Raw genomic sequence first — 14832 nt, 5'->3', positions numbered from 1 at the left:
CAGAGAGATTCTCCTCTCACTAACATAGCCATAAACATCAACTTCATTTATACCGACTGACAAATCTATAGTCTCATTTCTTGTTGCCTTTTCAGTGCCACCTCATTATGAATACATTAGTTCCTGCAAAAAGTAGTCTGAAATATACTCAACCCATCATCATTGCACTGTGAAGCTAAATGTTGCAAGTTGTGTTGGCAATGCCAATAAAGAATTACATCAGCATTTCCTTTTTCATGTTGCCCCTCTCTGCAACTGTGAAAAATATTCCCTTAACACTGCAATCACTCATGGTGCAAACCATATGTTTTTTGTGTCACTTACGGCTCATTTAGTCACATCAGATGTCGATAGGAAGAAAATGAGATGAAGTCAAGTTAGATGTTGAGTAAGAACATCGAAATGAGTAAGTCTTACTAGAAAAAAAAGTAAAAACAGGACATTTTTAGCATTGATCTTATAGATTTATCACAGGTGCTACAAATTTATAATGTAGAATCATGAGAAATGTAAAGTCGGAGAGTGTAAAATCGAAGTTCCACTGTATCTACAAGTTGTTGTTGTTGTTGTTGTTGTTGTCATCAGTCCTGAGACTGGTTTGATGCAGCTCTCCATGCTACTCTATCCTGTGCAAGCTGCTTCATCTCCCAGTACCTACTGCAACCTACATCCTTCTGAATCTGCTTAGTGTACTCATCTCTCGGTCTCCCTTTACGATTTTTACCCTCCACGCTGCCCTCCAATGCTAAATTTGTGATCCCTTGATGCCTCAAAACATGTCCTACCAACCGATCCCTTCTTCTAGTCAAGTTGTGTCACAAACTTCTCTTCTCCCCAATCCTATTCAATACCTCCTCATTAGTTACGTGATCTATCCACCTTATCTTCAGTATTCTTCTGTAGCACCACATTTCGAAAGCTTCTATTCTCTTCTTGTCCAAACTATTTATCGTCCATGTTTCACTTCCATACATGGCTACACTCCAAACAAATACTTTCAGAAACGACTTCGTGATACATAAATCTATATTCGATGTTAACAAATTTCTCTTCTTCAGAAACGCTTTCCTTGCCATTGCCAGTCTACATTTTATATCCTCTCTACTTCGACCTTCATCAGTTATTTTACTTCCTAAATAGCAAAACTCCTTTACTACTTTAAGTGTCTCATTTCCTAATCTAATTCCCTCAGCATCACCCGATTTAATTTGACTACATTCCATTATCCTCGTTTTGCTTTTGTTAATGTTCATCTTATATCCTCCTTTCAAGACACTGTCCATTCCGTTCAACTGCTCTTCCAAGTCCTTTGCCGTCTCTGACAGAATTACAATGTCATCGGCGAACCTCAAAGTTTTTACTTCGTCTCCATGAATTTTAATACCTACTCTAAATTTTTCTTTTGTTTCCTTTACTGCTTGCTCAATATACAGATTGAATAACATCGGGGAGAGGCTACAACCCTGTCTCACTCCTTTCCCAACCACTGCTTCCCTTTCATGCCCATCGACTCTTATTACTGCCATCTGGTTTCTGTACAAATTATAAATAGCCTTTCGCTCCCTGTATTTTACCCCTGCCACCTTTAGAATTTGAAAAAGAGTATTCCAGTCAACATTGTCAAAAGCTTTCTCTAAGTCTACAAATGCTAGAAACGTAGGTTTGCCTTTTCTTAATCTTTCTTCTAAGATAAGTCGTAAGGTCAGTATTGTCTCACGTGTTCCAACATTTCGACGGAATCCAAACTGATCCTCCCCGAGGTCTGCATCTACCAGTTTTTCCATTCGTCTGTAAAGAATTCGCATTAGTATTTTGCAGCCGTGGCTTATTAACCTGATAGTTCGGTAATTTTCACATCTGTCAGCACCTGCTTTCTTTGGGATTGGAATTATTATATTCTTCTTGAAGTCTGAGGGTATTTCGCCTGTCTCATACATCTTGCTCACCAGCTGGTAGAGTTTTGTCATGACTGGCTCTCCCAAGGCCGTCAGTAGTTCTAATGGAATGTTGTCTACTCCGGGGGCCTTGTTTCGATTCAGGTCTTTCAGTGCTCTGTCAAACTCTTCACGCAGTATCGTATCTCCCATTTCATCTTCATCTACATCCTCTTCTATTTCCATAATATTGTCCTCAAGTACATCGCCCTTGTATAAACCTTCTATATACTCCTTCCACCTTTCTGCCTTCCCTTCTTTGCTTAGAACTGGGCTGCCATCTGAGCTCTTGATATTCATACACGTGGTTCTCTTCTCTCCAAAGGTCTCTTTAATTTTCCTGTAGGCAGTATCTATCTTACCCCTAGTGAGATAAGCTTCTACATCCTTACATTTGTCCTCTAGCCAGCCCTGCTTAGCCATTTTGCACTTCCTGTCGATCTCATTTTTGAGACGTTTGTATTCCTTTTTGCCTGCTTCATTTACTGCTTTTTTATATTTTCTCCTTTCATCAATTAAATTCAATATTTCTTCTGTTACCCAAGGATTTCTAGCAGCCCTCGTCTTTGTACCTACTTTATCCTCTGCTGCCTTCACTACTACATCCCTCAGAGCTACCCATTCTTCTTCTACTGTACTTCTTTCCCCTATTCCTGTCAATTGTTCCCTTATGCTCTCTCTGAAACTCTGTACAACCTCTGGTTCTTTCAGTTTATCCAGGTCCCATCTCCGTGGTCAGAGTCCACATCTGCCCCTGGAAATGTCTTACAACTTAAAACCTGGTTCCTAAATCTCTGTCTTACCATTATATAATCTATCTGATACCTTTTAGTATCTCCAGGGTTCTTCCACGTATACAACCTTCTTTCATGATTCTTAAACCAAGTGTTAGCTATGATTAAGTTGTGCTCCGTGCAAAATTCTACTAGGCGGCTTCCTCTTTCATTTCTTAGCCCCAATCCATATTCACCTACTATGTTTCCTTCTCTCCCTTTTCCTACACTCGAATTCCAGTCACCCATAACTATTAAATTTTCGTCTCCCTTCACTATCTGAATAATTTCTTTTATTTCATCGTACATTTCTTCAATTTCTTCATCATCTGCAGAGCTAGTTGGCATATAAACTTGTACTACTGTAGTAGGTGTGGGCTTCGTATCTATCTTGGCCACAATAATGCGTTCACTATGCTGTTTGTAGTAGCTTACCCGCATTCCTATTTTCCTATTCATTATTAAACCTACTCCTGCATTACCCCTATTTGATTTTGTGTTTATAACCCTGTAGTCACCTGACCAGAAGTCTTGTTCCTCCTGCCACCGAACTTCACTAATTCCCACTATATCTAACTTTAACCTATCCATTTCCCTTTTTAAATTTTCTAACCTACCTGCCCGATTAAGGGATCTGACATTCCACGCTCCGATCCGTAGAACGCCAGTTTTCTTTCTCCTGATAACGACATCCTCCTGAGTAGTCCCCGCCCGGAGATCCGAATGGGGGACTATTTTACCTCCGGATATTTTACCTAAGAGGACGCCATCATCATTTAATCATACAGTAAAGCTGCATGTCCTCGGGAAAAATTACGGCTGTAGTTTCCCCTTGCTTTCAGCCGTTCGCAGTACCAGCACAGCAAGGCCGTTTTGGTTAATGTTGCAAGGCCAGATCAGTCAATCATCCAGACTGTTGCCCCTGCAACTACTGAAAAGGCTGCTGCCCCTCTTCAGGAACCACACGTTTGTCTGGCCTCTCAACAGATACCCCTCCGTTGTGGTTGCACCTACGGTACGGCCATCTGTATCGCTGAGGCACGCAAGCCTCCCCACCAATGGCAAGGTCCATGGTTCATGGGGGGTAGGAAATTTAAAGAGGCCTTTGAAGAGAAGAGAAACAGTTAAATGAATGTCAAGAGATTGAATGGAAAACCAGTATCAGGCAAAGAAGGGGAGGCTGAAATGTACACGCAATGTACAGAATGGCTATACAATGGAAGACGAACATTAAGTCACTATTGTACAAAAGGAAGACGATGAAGATAAGAGGGGACATGCGATACTGCAAGATGTTTTTGACAGTTTACTGGAAAGTCTAAGCTGAAACTAGGCATTTGGAGCAGAAGACAGTCCCTCAGAACTGCTGAGATCCTTGGGAGAGCCAGCAATGACAAAACTATTCCACATGGTGTACAGGATAAGAAAAATACCCTCAGATTTCACGAAAGATGTGATAAGCCCCTAATTCCAAAGAAAGCAGGCGATGACATGTTAATATTACGAGACTATCAGTTTAATAAGTCTTGGTTGCAAAATACAAATGTCCTTTACAGAAGAATGGAAAAAACTGTAGAAGCCAACCTCATGAAAGAGTTTATAGCATTTGTAGACTGAGAGAAGGATTTTAGCAATGTCGATTGGAATGCACTCTTTGAAAATCTGAAGGGTTAAAATACAGAGAGCGAAAGATTATTTGCAACGTGTACAGAAACCAGATGACAATTGTAAGAGTTAAAGGGCATGAAACAGAAGCAGTGATTGAGGAGGGAGTGACGCAGAGCTGTAGCCTATCTCCAGTGTTATTAAATCTGTACATTAAGCAAGCAGTAAAAGTAATCAGAGAAAGATCTGGAGATGGAAGTACAGTTTGGAGAGGACAAATAAAAATTTTGAGATTTGGCAATGGCACTGTAATTCTGTCAGAGACAGCAAAAGACTTGGAAGAGCAGCTGACTGGAATGGACAAAGTCTTGAAAGGATACAAGATGAACATCAATGAAAGCAAAATAAGGTTAAAGGAATGTAGTTGAATTAAATAAGGCTTTGCTGAGGGAATTAGATTAGGGAATAAGATACTAAAAGTAGTAGATGAGTTTTGGTATTTGGGCAGTAAAATAACCAATGACCACTAAAATAGAGGCGATATGAAACTTAGACTGGCAATGGCACAAAGAAAAAAAATTATTAACGCAGAATATAAAAGTTTAGGAAGTATTTTCTGAAGATATTTGGAAAGTAGCCTTCCTCTGAAACATATATGATAAACAGTTCAGACAAGAAGAGAATATACACTTTTGAAATATGGTGCTAAATAAGAATGCTGAAGATTAGATGGGTACATCATGCAATTAATGGGGAGGTACTGAATAGAATTGGTGAGAAAAGAAGTATGTGGCACAACCTAACTAAAAGAAGGGATCGGTTAAAGCATACTTTCTGTGACATCAAGGGGTCACAGTTTAGTACTGGAAGAAGGGGCAAAAATTGTAGAGGGAGACCAAGAGATGAATATACCGAGAAATTTCAAAAGGATGTAGGTTGCAGTAGTTATTCAGAGATGAAGAGTCTTGTGCAGGACAGACTAGTATGGAGCTGCATCAGACTAACCATCAGACAGATGATGACACTGATGCTGCCGCCATCACCACCATCGCCGCCACCACCACCACCACCACCACCACCACCACCACAACAATAACAACAAGTAATGTCTTTTTGTCTTTATCATGTATGTAAACAAAACAAAATGTTCAGCAATAGGTCAAGTGCATGTCTGATATTTGTTGTGCTCTGTGGTTGATGTTTAATGTGTCGCATTGAAGAATTCACATCAAGTTTGTACCTTCATACTGTATACCTGTACATATCTCCCAACACCATACTTTTTTACAACATTATGGTCATGTATTTTTAAACATAGCACCACACAAACACTTTGCATTTGACTTTTGCACCACAGTTCCACATGCCTAAGTACACACTTGAATGAGGTTTGCCATAATAAAACAATTGATAATTAATGACCAGTTGCTATTATTAATGCATTCCATTTCAATTGATACTGATGATAGCATGACATAAATGGCCTACGAGTCAAGATCAAAGACCATCTCCATTTTTTTTTTAATATTTATCTCCTGCACTTTATAAAAAATCAATTATAAACTCTCTCTACCCTCAATATATGGAGAAAACCAAATGATTTATTTATGTGACTGGCCCTTATTATGTATTATTTGACTTCCGATTTTTACTGTTCCTATAAACTTCCATGATGAATCAAAAGCGTTCTGCATGAGGCAGGTGTGCTCATTCTTCCAGTAATTGGATTACAATAATGCCCTTGTTGATGAGCGAATGGCTGTTCCATAAGCTCTGCATCAATGTACAATGTAATTTTTTGTGATGTTCTTACCTATGTATACCAACAGCACATCTGTACTGGTATTAATGACAACTATGACACAAAATTAGTCTGTAATGCCACACAAAGAAAATTATTATTTGGTTCAGCAGCCAGAGACTGCATTTGTGTAGGTGTGTGTGTGTGTGTGTGTGTGTGTGTGTGTGTGTGTGTGAGAGAGAGAGAGAGAGAGAGAGAGAGAGAGTGAGTGAGTGAGTGAGTGAGTGAGAGAGAGAGAGAGAGAGAGAGAGAGAGAGAGAGAGTAGCAACTATCCTTTTCATAACATAGTTACATTCTATCCTGGATTTTCCATTGTTGAATTGTAACATCTCGCAAACATTTATGTAAATTGGACTGATTTCACAAAGAAATTCCTTCAGTAGAAAGCTGAGGTAATTGCAACAAAACTACCACATTGATGTAGACAATCAAATGGAGATAATTTTGAACATAACTGGCGAGAAATGTAATTCAACATTATAATCTATGTAATTCAGTGTTTGAGTGGTTTTTTATTCTGAAAAAAAAAAGACCTTATGTTAGTTGGTGCAATGTTAATGTGGTATCTCCAAATCTCTTACTAAGTGATGTGGGTAATGGTCAGCAAACAGGACTTATATTTGGGAGGGCAGCTGTTCAGATCCCCTGTATGTCTTCAGTTGCTTCCTCAACTAATTATGGCAAGTACAAGGACAGCTCCTTTCAAATGGACATTGTTGATTTCCCTCCCTCCTAATCCTCCCCAACAGATTGAATTTGAGCTCTGGTTGTTGAAAGGGCATTAAACACTCATTTTCTTTCTGCTAAATCGCTTCTCATATTTTAGAAGAAGCACTGCAATCTTGTTACCTTATTACTTTATACAAAACTGAAACATGAATGTAATAATATTATGATATTTGTCAGGATTCATCAATACATTCTGAAATACTAACAATACAGTTTCATTGAAAATCTGAACAACTGTTTTTACTTACCATGTTAGTTGGAGGCTGAAGAACAAGTCGTGCTTGCTTCTTCCGCTGTTTACGATAGTATGTCTCAAAGGTATCACGTGATCCTAAGACTGTGTAGATATGCAGGCAGCGATACACAGGTGAGAAATCTATAAGGTCCTGTGCACTGAGGTCCTCTTCTGCATCATAACTGCTTTCTGCTGGTGGTTCATAATCTACTTCACCTGGGACAAGACAATAAGCAAGTTAGCTAGCCTCTTTCAGGACATTTGCTTCTGAAGATTTAATTAAAACTCTGATACAATTTTATTTGCTGAACTAATCTAAAATTTTATTGCAAAAAAAACCTCATTTGTTGCTTGATCTTTAAAAAATTCACAAATTGCTGGTTGTTAAGCGCATATTAGTATGATAACAGGAAGAATGTACGGTATTACCACCATTTGATACAGTAAAATCATTTGTGCTTGATGTTGTGTTTGGCTGCCTACATGCACAGATTCACAATTGTTGTAATTGTGTCAGTAGAATGCAGTGACACGAGAAATTTGTATGTAAACTCAAGATAACAGGATTCATATTAACTTCTTTGTTAGCAAAATGTCAAAGAGGCTAAATATGCATCAAGTATGGAATATACACTGAACATACTTTTTTTGAGAAATTGCTCCCTTTAAAAAATAACTAGCAGAGTTTGAAATACATTTTAAAAAGTCTGCTCTTTACTTTAAAATTATCTAACTAGATTACATATTATCCATTTCGTAGTTAACAGGAATTGAATATTCAGTACAAAAATTAAACATTACTGCCCTTAACAATATGCTTATTCATGATCTTCTCTCCTACTTACAATATACGCTTCCATGAGATCAATTACAGTGTAACATTAAAATTTTACATCATTTGCCATGCTTTCAGAACAACATAACCTCAATAGCAACACACACAAATATTCCCACAAACAACCTGTTATCTTCTCAATGGTGTTTTAGTTAATAAATTCAATTGCATCAAAGACTCATAATAACTTTCTGAAGAGAAATAAGTGTATAAGTGAGAAAAATGTATAAGTGAAAAAAGTATAAATGAAGTTTTAATGTACTACAATATGTGTAGAGAGTCATCAGCCAAATCCTCAGGATCTTTAAGTTGGACACATTCTCCATTATCTACTGCAGTGTACATTTTCTATGCACAACCTTCAGTTTATTGGTCCCTGACTCCCTCTTTAATATGTTTAATTTTTTGTTTTCACTTTCTTCCAATGTAACCCCCCCCCCCCCTTTCCTACCCCCACCTACTTAAATTTTCAGCATTCTTTTCTTCCTTTGGTTTTTATCTATAATTCAATAGTTTTCTAATGGTCAGCTGTCATCTCTGTCTGCTTGATTAATGACATCTCATTCTTAGCATTCTCAAATCTGAAACTAGCCTGCTAGTCCACTGTCTCTTGTCCTGTATATTGTCTCACCCCTATCCCATATTTAGTGATTTTTGCCTTCACAGCAGTGGGTCTTCATCTTACTTGTTCTTGTCTCATTTCCTGAATCAAAACTTCTCCTGGTAAAGGAGCTATTTCAAAGCTACAAAAATGGAAGGACTGAACCATATTTACATTTTGTATGCATTAGATCTGCTCCAGTATTTCTTGTTTTCAGTGACTATTAATTAGATGCCCATTTTCTATACTTTAATACAGTAAAACTTGATCAAATCGGAAAATGTATAATTCAGAAATCTGCCCAACCATACAAGTTCAGTTCGATGCACTCTAAAAACTTTTATATGCCTTACAGAGGTTATTCACTGCTATTGTATTAAGGTGTAGTACTGCAGATGTGGACATCAAATCGCACTGTTCTGTTCAACAACGAGCCACAGACATCCAGTGCCGCTACATCAAAGGAAATGTTATTTTCGCAAGTGCTCTGTTTGGTGGTGTTTCTCATTTTCCATTATTACTGATGTAAGTGGGTGCAAGCTGGAATATTCCTCTGCATTTACTAACACTCTGTGCAGTGAAAGATGTGGATGTTGTTCCATTAAATAATGGTTTTACCCGACAAGGTCAAGCACACTGAAGAATGCAATGCCTGCATTATTGTCTCCAGTTTCAGCTGACTAGTAGCACTTTAAGCGATAACATGATGTCGAACAGAAAGTATGTGTTGCTAACACTTAACGAAAATATTAATGTAATAAGGGTGAAAGACAAATTCTCTATGCGTGAAATAACATTGTGTCTCAAACGTGGTAAAATACATATTTATGGCTCTTTAAGAAACAAGGATAAAATACGGGATGAACGGATGAAAGGGAACAGGCAAATTAAAAGAAAATCGAAGAAGATGGGCAATGAAGTTAATTAGGTAGTGTGGGAATGGTTCATAAGCACACAGGCATGTTGCAGACTGAGGCTCTGAAAGTTTCTAAAAAGCTTGGAAATGTGAAGTTCAATGCATCCACACGATGGCTGGACAGTTTCAAAGCTAGGCACGACATCGTGTGGAACGAGGTGTGTGGAGAAGCTAAGGATGTGCAGGAAAGTGTAGCAAAAGAATTGAAAACAATACTGTACAACCTAATTACAAATTATGACCCAAACGACATGCTCAGCGCCAATGAAACCAGATTGTTTTATTGTGCACTGCCTTCAAAATCTCTAGCAATCCAAGGTGAAAAGTGCAGCGGTTGAAAAAGGCTCATGGAAAGACTCACTGTACTGCCATGTGGACACACATTACGTGAAATGGAGAAGACACTGGTCATCTGAAAGGTGCAAAACCATGTTGTTTCAAAGCATTGGCATCAGTAAGCTTCCAGTCAGAGGAGTGTGTGTGTGTGTGTGTGTGTGTGTGTGTGTGTGTGTGTGTGTGTGTGTGTGTGTGTGTGTTTGAGGTTTACGGGCGCTAAACAGCGTGGTCATCAGCGCCCAAACGCATAGAAACAGGAACACAAGCGGCGAAGGGACGAAGACGGACGCCGAACAAGGAGAACGGCTAAAAGACACAGGCCTGACGCAGTTCCAAATGCGCACATACAGAGGCAAAACAAGAGGAGAAGAAACACACTAAAAAAGGAAAGGAAACACAAGGAAAAGAGAACAGATACCGAAGGGAAACAAGGAGGTAATCGTGACTGGCGGACCTCTTACTAAAACCTGGGTGAGCCAGTCACCCAGCAGCACATTAGAACCTTCTCCCTAAAATCCGAGGCAACAGATTGGACAGGACACAAAACCGTAAGACCTTAACCACAGTCGCTGCGTCGTCTTGCAAAATAGAGGGCAAATCCGGTGGCAAGGAAACCACCGCCCTCTGGTCAGAGAATAAAAGACAGTCAAGTAAAATGTGGTGGACAGTAATCTGGACGCCACAAGCACTGCAGATTGGGGGGTCCTCCCGCCGGAGTAAAAAACCATGCGTGAAGGGACTGTGTCCAATGCGGAGGCGAGTGAGGAGAACCTCATCCCGCCTGTATGACTGGTAGGACGTACGCCATGGTCGCGTAGTGGCCTTTACCAGACGCAGCTTATTGTCAGAAACTGCCAACCACTCCTCTTCCCATTGATGCATAACACGAAAACGCAAAAGGGAGGTTACAGCATGGAGGGGGACGGCACATTCAACAACGTGAGGGAGGGAACATCCATCTTTGGCAGCCACATCCGCCAGTTCGTTTCCCCTAATACCCACGTGCCCCGGCACACAGCAGAAAGAAACCTCCTTCCCCTGCCGTTGCAGGTGGAGTAGGGCATCATGGATGTTCTGGACGACCGTATCCGCTGGGTACAAGTGTTGCATGGTCTGAAGGGCACTCAGGGAGTCAGAAAAGATGAGGAACTTAAGACTGGTAACACATCTCATCTGCTCCAATGCCCGCAAGATTGCAAACAATTCGGCATCGAGGATGGTAAACGCCGCAGAAAGCCGTAACTTGACGACTCGATCAGGGAAAACAACAGCACAACCAACAGTGTCCCCCTGTTTAGAGCCATCTGTGAATACAGGTACATGGTCCAGATGCTGGTTTAAAATATCGTAAAATAAGGAGGTAAAAACAAACGCCGGAGTGCAGTTCCTCCGGTTCTCCGACAAGTCTAAAAGGATGCTGGGCCTCTGGAGCAACCAGGGAGGCAGGCGAGTAAAACCTTGTCGTTGGGGGGCCAAACGCTCCACACCAAGGGACTCAAGAAAATGCTTGGCACGAATCCCAAATGGTTTTGTTGCCCTGGGACGACTGGAAAAGAGACGTTCCATAGGCGGTCGGGCAATGGTAGGGTATGCAGGGGAGGTAGGACAGGCAAGGAAATGACACACCCGTCGCACCATGAGGAGTTTCCGCCGGATGGCGAGCGGCGGTTCCCCTGCCTCAGCACACAGGCTGGGGATGGGACTGGTACGGAAGGCACCAGTGGCCAGCCTGATACCCTCATGGTGTACTGCGTCAAGGATCTTCAGATACGAAGGCCTTGCTGACCCATACACGGTGCAAGCATAGTCAAGACGCGACCGGACGAAAGCCCTATAAAACTGCAGCAGACGCGCCCGATCTGCTCCCCAGGACCGATGGCTCAGACACTTCAAAATATTCAGTGCCTTCAGGGCCCGCACCTTGAGGTCTTTAAGGTGAGGCAACCACGACAACTTGGAATCAAAAGTGAGGCCCAGGAACCTCACAGTGTCTCTAAAAGGAAGAACGGTGTCCCTCAGACGCAATTCAGGGGAGGTAAAAAGACGCCGAGAACGATTAAAATGAACACACACAGATTTGTCTGCAGAAAAGGTAAAACCCGTCTTTGCAGTCCATGCCTCTAAGCGCTTTATCGTAAGCTGTAACTGCCGACTAGCACTGACAAGACTGGAGGAAGAACAGAAAACAGCAAAATCGTCCACAAAAAAGGAGCATTGGGCAGGACTCCGGATAGTGGACGTGATACTGTTAATAGCAACGGCAAAGAGGGTGACACTTAAAACGCTGCCCTGAGGAACACCATTCTCCTGCACGTACAAATCCGATAGCACATTACCAACCCGATACTGAAAGAAGCGGTGAGAAAGCAAGGACCGAATGAAGATGGGGAGACGGCCACGAAAGCCCCACTCATGGAGTTGATTGAGGATAAGGCGGCGCCAAGTAGTGTCATACGCCTTATTAATGTCAAAGAAGACCCCTAGACAATGCTGGTTACGTATAAAGGCCTGCTGGATGGCGGCCTCAAGCAGGGTCAAGTTGTCTATAGTGGAACGACATCTCCGAAAGCCACACTGAGAGGGGCTAAGGAGCTGCCTGGTCTCGAGTAGCCAAACCAGGCGGCGGTTGACCATGTGTTCCAACGTCTTCCCAACACAGCTCGTCAAGGCAATACTCCGATAACTACTGGGATGCGTTCGGTCCTTCCCTGGTTTAAGGAGGGGAATCAAAATTGCCTCCCTCCACGAGTCAGGGTACGTGCCAGATAACCATATCATATTGAAACAGTTCAGGAGAACTTCCTTGGATTGCAGCAACAGGTGCCACAGCATGCTGTACCGGATTTGATCATGACCAGGCGCAGTATCATGAGCCACAGACAGCGCAGAATCCAGTTCCCACATTGTGAAGGGGCAGTTATAGGGTTCAGAATTTAGAGACCGGAAGTCCAAGAGACCCCTTTCGACGCCAGTGCGGTAGCGGCAGAAATCTGGATCACAGTTAATAGTGGCGGTAGATTCCGCAAAATGCATGGCCAGTGTCTGGGCAATGTCTCTCGGCGCCGTGAGGAGACATCCCTGATGCAGCAATGCCGTGACAGGTAGCTGGCTGAGTTTCCCGGAAATCCTCCTGATGGCTTCCCATACTTTCGTAGAACTAGTGGAGCGAGAGATGGAATTCAAGAACGATTGCCATGACCGTCGTTTGCTCTCTTTAATCACTCGCCACGCTCTGGCCCTTGCCACCCGAAAGGCCGCAAGATTGTCAGCTGAGGGACGGCACTTGAAGCGGCGCAGTGCTGCACGGCGGGCGCGGATGGCTGAGTGGCACTCAGTGGTCCACCAAGGGACAGGACGCCTCTTGGGATGACCGGATGACCGTGGGATTGACAATTCAGCAGCATGTGAGATCACGGCTGCAACATGGTCTACCCATTCGTGGACGCTGGCATGGTGTTCCAAAACAGCCAGTTGGCTGAAAAGTGTCCAGTCAGCTCTGCAAAGGTGCCACCAGGGCGGCACTGGTAATGCCACAGCCTCATCCAGGAGGCGAATGCAGAGGGGGAAGTGGTCACTAGAATGGAGGTCAGCTGCAGCCTCCCACAGAGCAGAATCCGCGAGTGCTGGAGAGCAAAAGGAAAGGTCAATAGCCGATGACGATCCGGAAGCAGTACAGAAATGAGTGGGAGCACCAGAGTTGAGGAGGCACAGTTCTTCAGACATCATGACGCTTTCCAGAATGCGACCCCTGGGGCAAGTAGTCGGAAAGCCCCATAAGACATTATGAGCGTTGAAGTCCCCCAGAAGAAGAAATGGGCGAGGGAGTTGGCTAATAAGGTCCGTGAGAGCCTCAGAGTCTATCGCATCCGGAGGTGGTAAATAAACAGAACAGACTGTGAGCCTCCGACCCACAAGAATGTCAACTGCAACTGCTTGCAAGTCGGTGACGAGAGGGAGCTCAGATGAGGGGTGCATGTCACGGACAAAAACCGCAACACCACCCTTTGCCCTTTGCCCCGTCAGATCATCTTTTCGATATACGGTATAGCCGCGTAAAGAAGGAGAATCAGTGGCCCGAAAATGTGTCTCTTGGAGACATAAGCACAAGGGGCACTCTCGTATAAGGAGTTGTAATTCGGCCACATGCGTCCTGAAACCATTCAGGTTCCACTGTAATATGGGAGCCAGTGATCAGGGTGGCTGAACTTTCACCCTGCCTCTGTGCTTTGGAGGAGAGACCGTACTGGCCGGAGATTTATTCCTGGGGCGAGAAGATTGCCCCCGGTCGACATCAATGTCCATAAGATCCGATGACGACCCACGGGAGATGTCAGACAGTACGATGGCATCATCATCGGACCGACACTGACTAGTCTCCTCAGGTGGCAGAACCTTCATCTTCTGAGGCTTTGTCTTGGGGGGCTTGGAATGCAGAGCCTTGTCAACAGTTGGAGGTTGACTCGCCTGGGCAGAAGGCGCCATATGGGGGGAGGCTGGAAGTACCTCAATGTCAGCAACCACGGCCTTGTCCGATGTAGCGGGGAGAGCTGCAGATTGCAAAACAACCGCAGCAGCACAAGTGCACTGGCAAGCGCAGGTTTTAGTGCTAACACTAGAAACCTCCGTTTGTGTAGCAACAGTGGCCAGTTGTACCGGTTTTTTGAGAGCGAAAGATGTTGAAAACACAGGAGGTTGCATGGCCTTAAAGATCTTCTTGGCCTCACCATAGGGGATGCGCTTAGATGTTTTAATCTCCTGTACCTTCCGCTCTTCGAGATAGATGGGGCAGATCCGGCTCCAGACAGGGTGACTCCCAGAGCAATTCACGCACTTCACAGGCGATGAACAATCGGCTCCGTCATGGGCAGGCTGACCACATTTACCACACGTGGCTATCCCATTGCACCCCAACGTAGTATGCCCAAAGCGCTGACATTTAAAACAGCGCATTGGGTTGGGGAAATATGGCCGTACGGGCAAACGTAAGAACCCCGCTTTAACATGCTCCGGGAGTCTCGGGCAACTGAACGTGAGAATAAACGAGTCAGATTTGACGAGGTCCCCAT

At 43.1% G+C, this 14832-nt stretch overlaps 1 protein-coding gene across 3 annotated transcripts in view; it reads right to left on the bottom strand.

The window, feature by feature from the left end:
* LOC126334924 (exocyst complex component 6B) overlaps positions 1 to 14832 on the bottom strand; it is a 151055-nt gene that overhangs the window by 82284 nt on the left and 53939 nt on the right. For all 3 annotated transcript variants that reach the window (XM_049997660.1, XM_049997670.1, XM_049997650.1), the window contains exon 7: positions 7092 to 7294. In XM_049997660.1, coding sequence (XP_049853617.1) covers positions 7092 to 7294 — 203 coding nt within the window. The remainder of the gene's footprint in view (positions 1 to 7091; positions 7295 to 14832) is intronic.

The sequence above is a fragment of the Schistocerca gregaria genome, chromosome 1 (assembly GCF_023897955.1).
Source record: "Schistocerca gregaria isolate iqSchGreg1 chromosome 1, iqSchGreg1.2, whole genome shotgun sequence".
Lineage (NCBI taxonomy): Eukaryota > Metazoa > Arthropoda > Insecta > Orthoptera > Acrididae > Schistocerca > Schistocerca gregaria.
The sequence above is the reverse complement of the archived record's forward strand: the minus strand, read 5'-3'. Positions and strand labels throughout refer to the sequence as shown.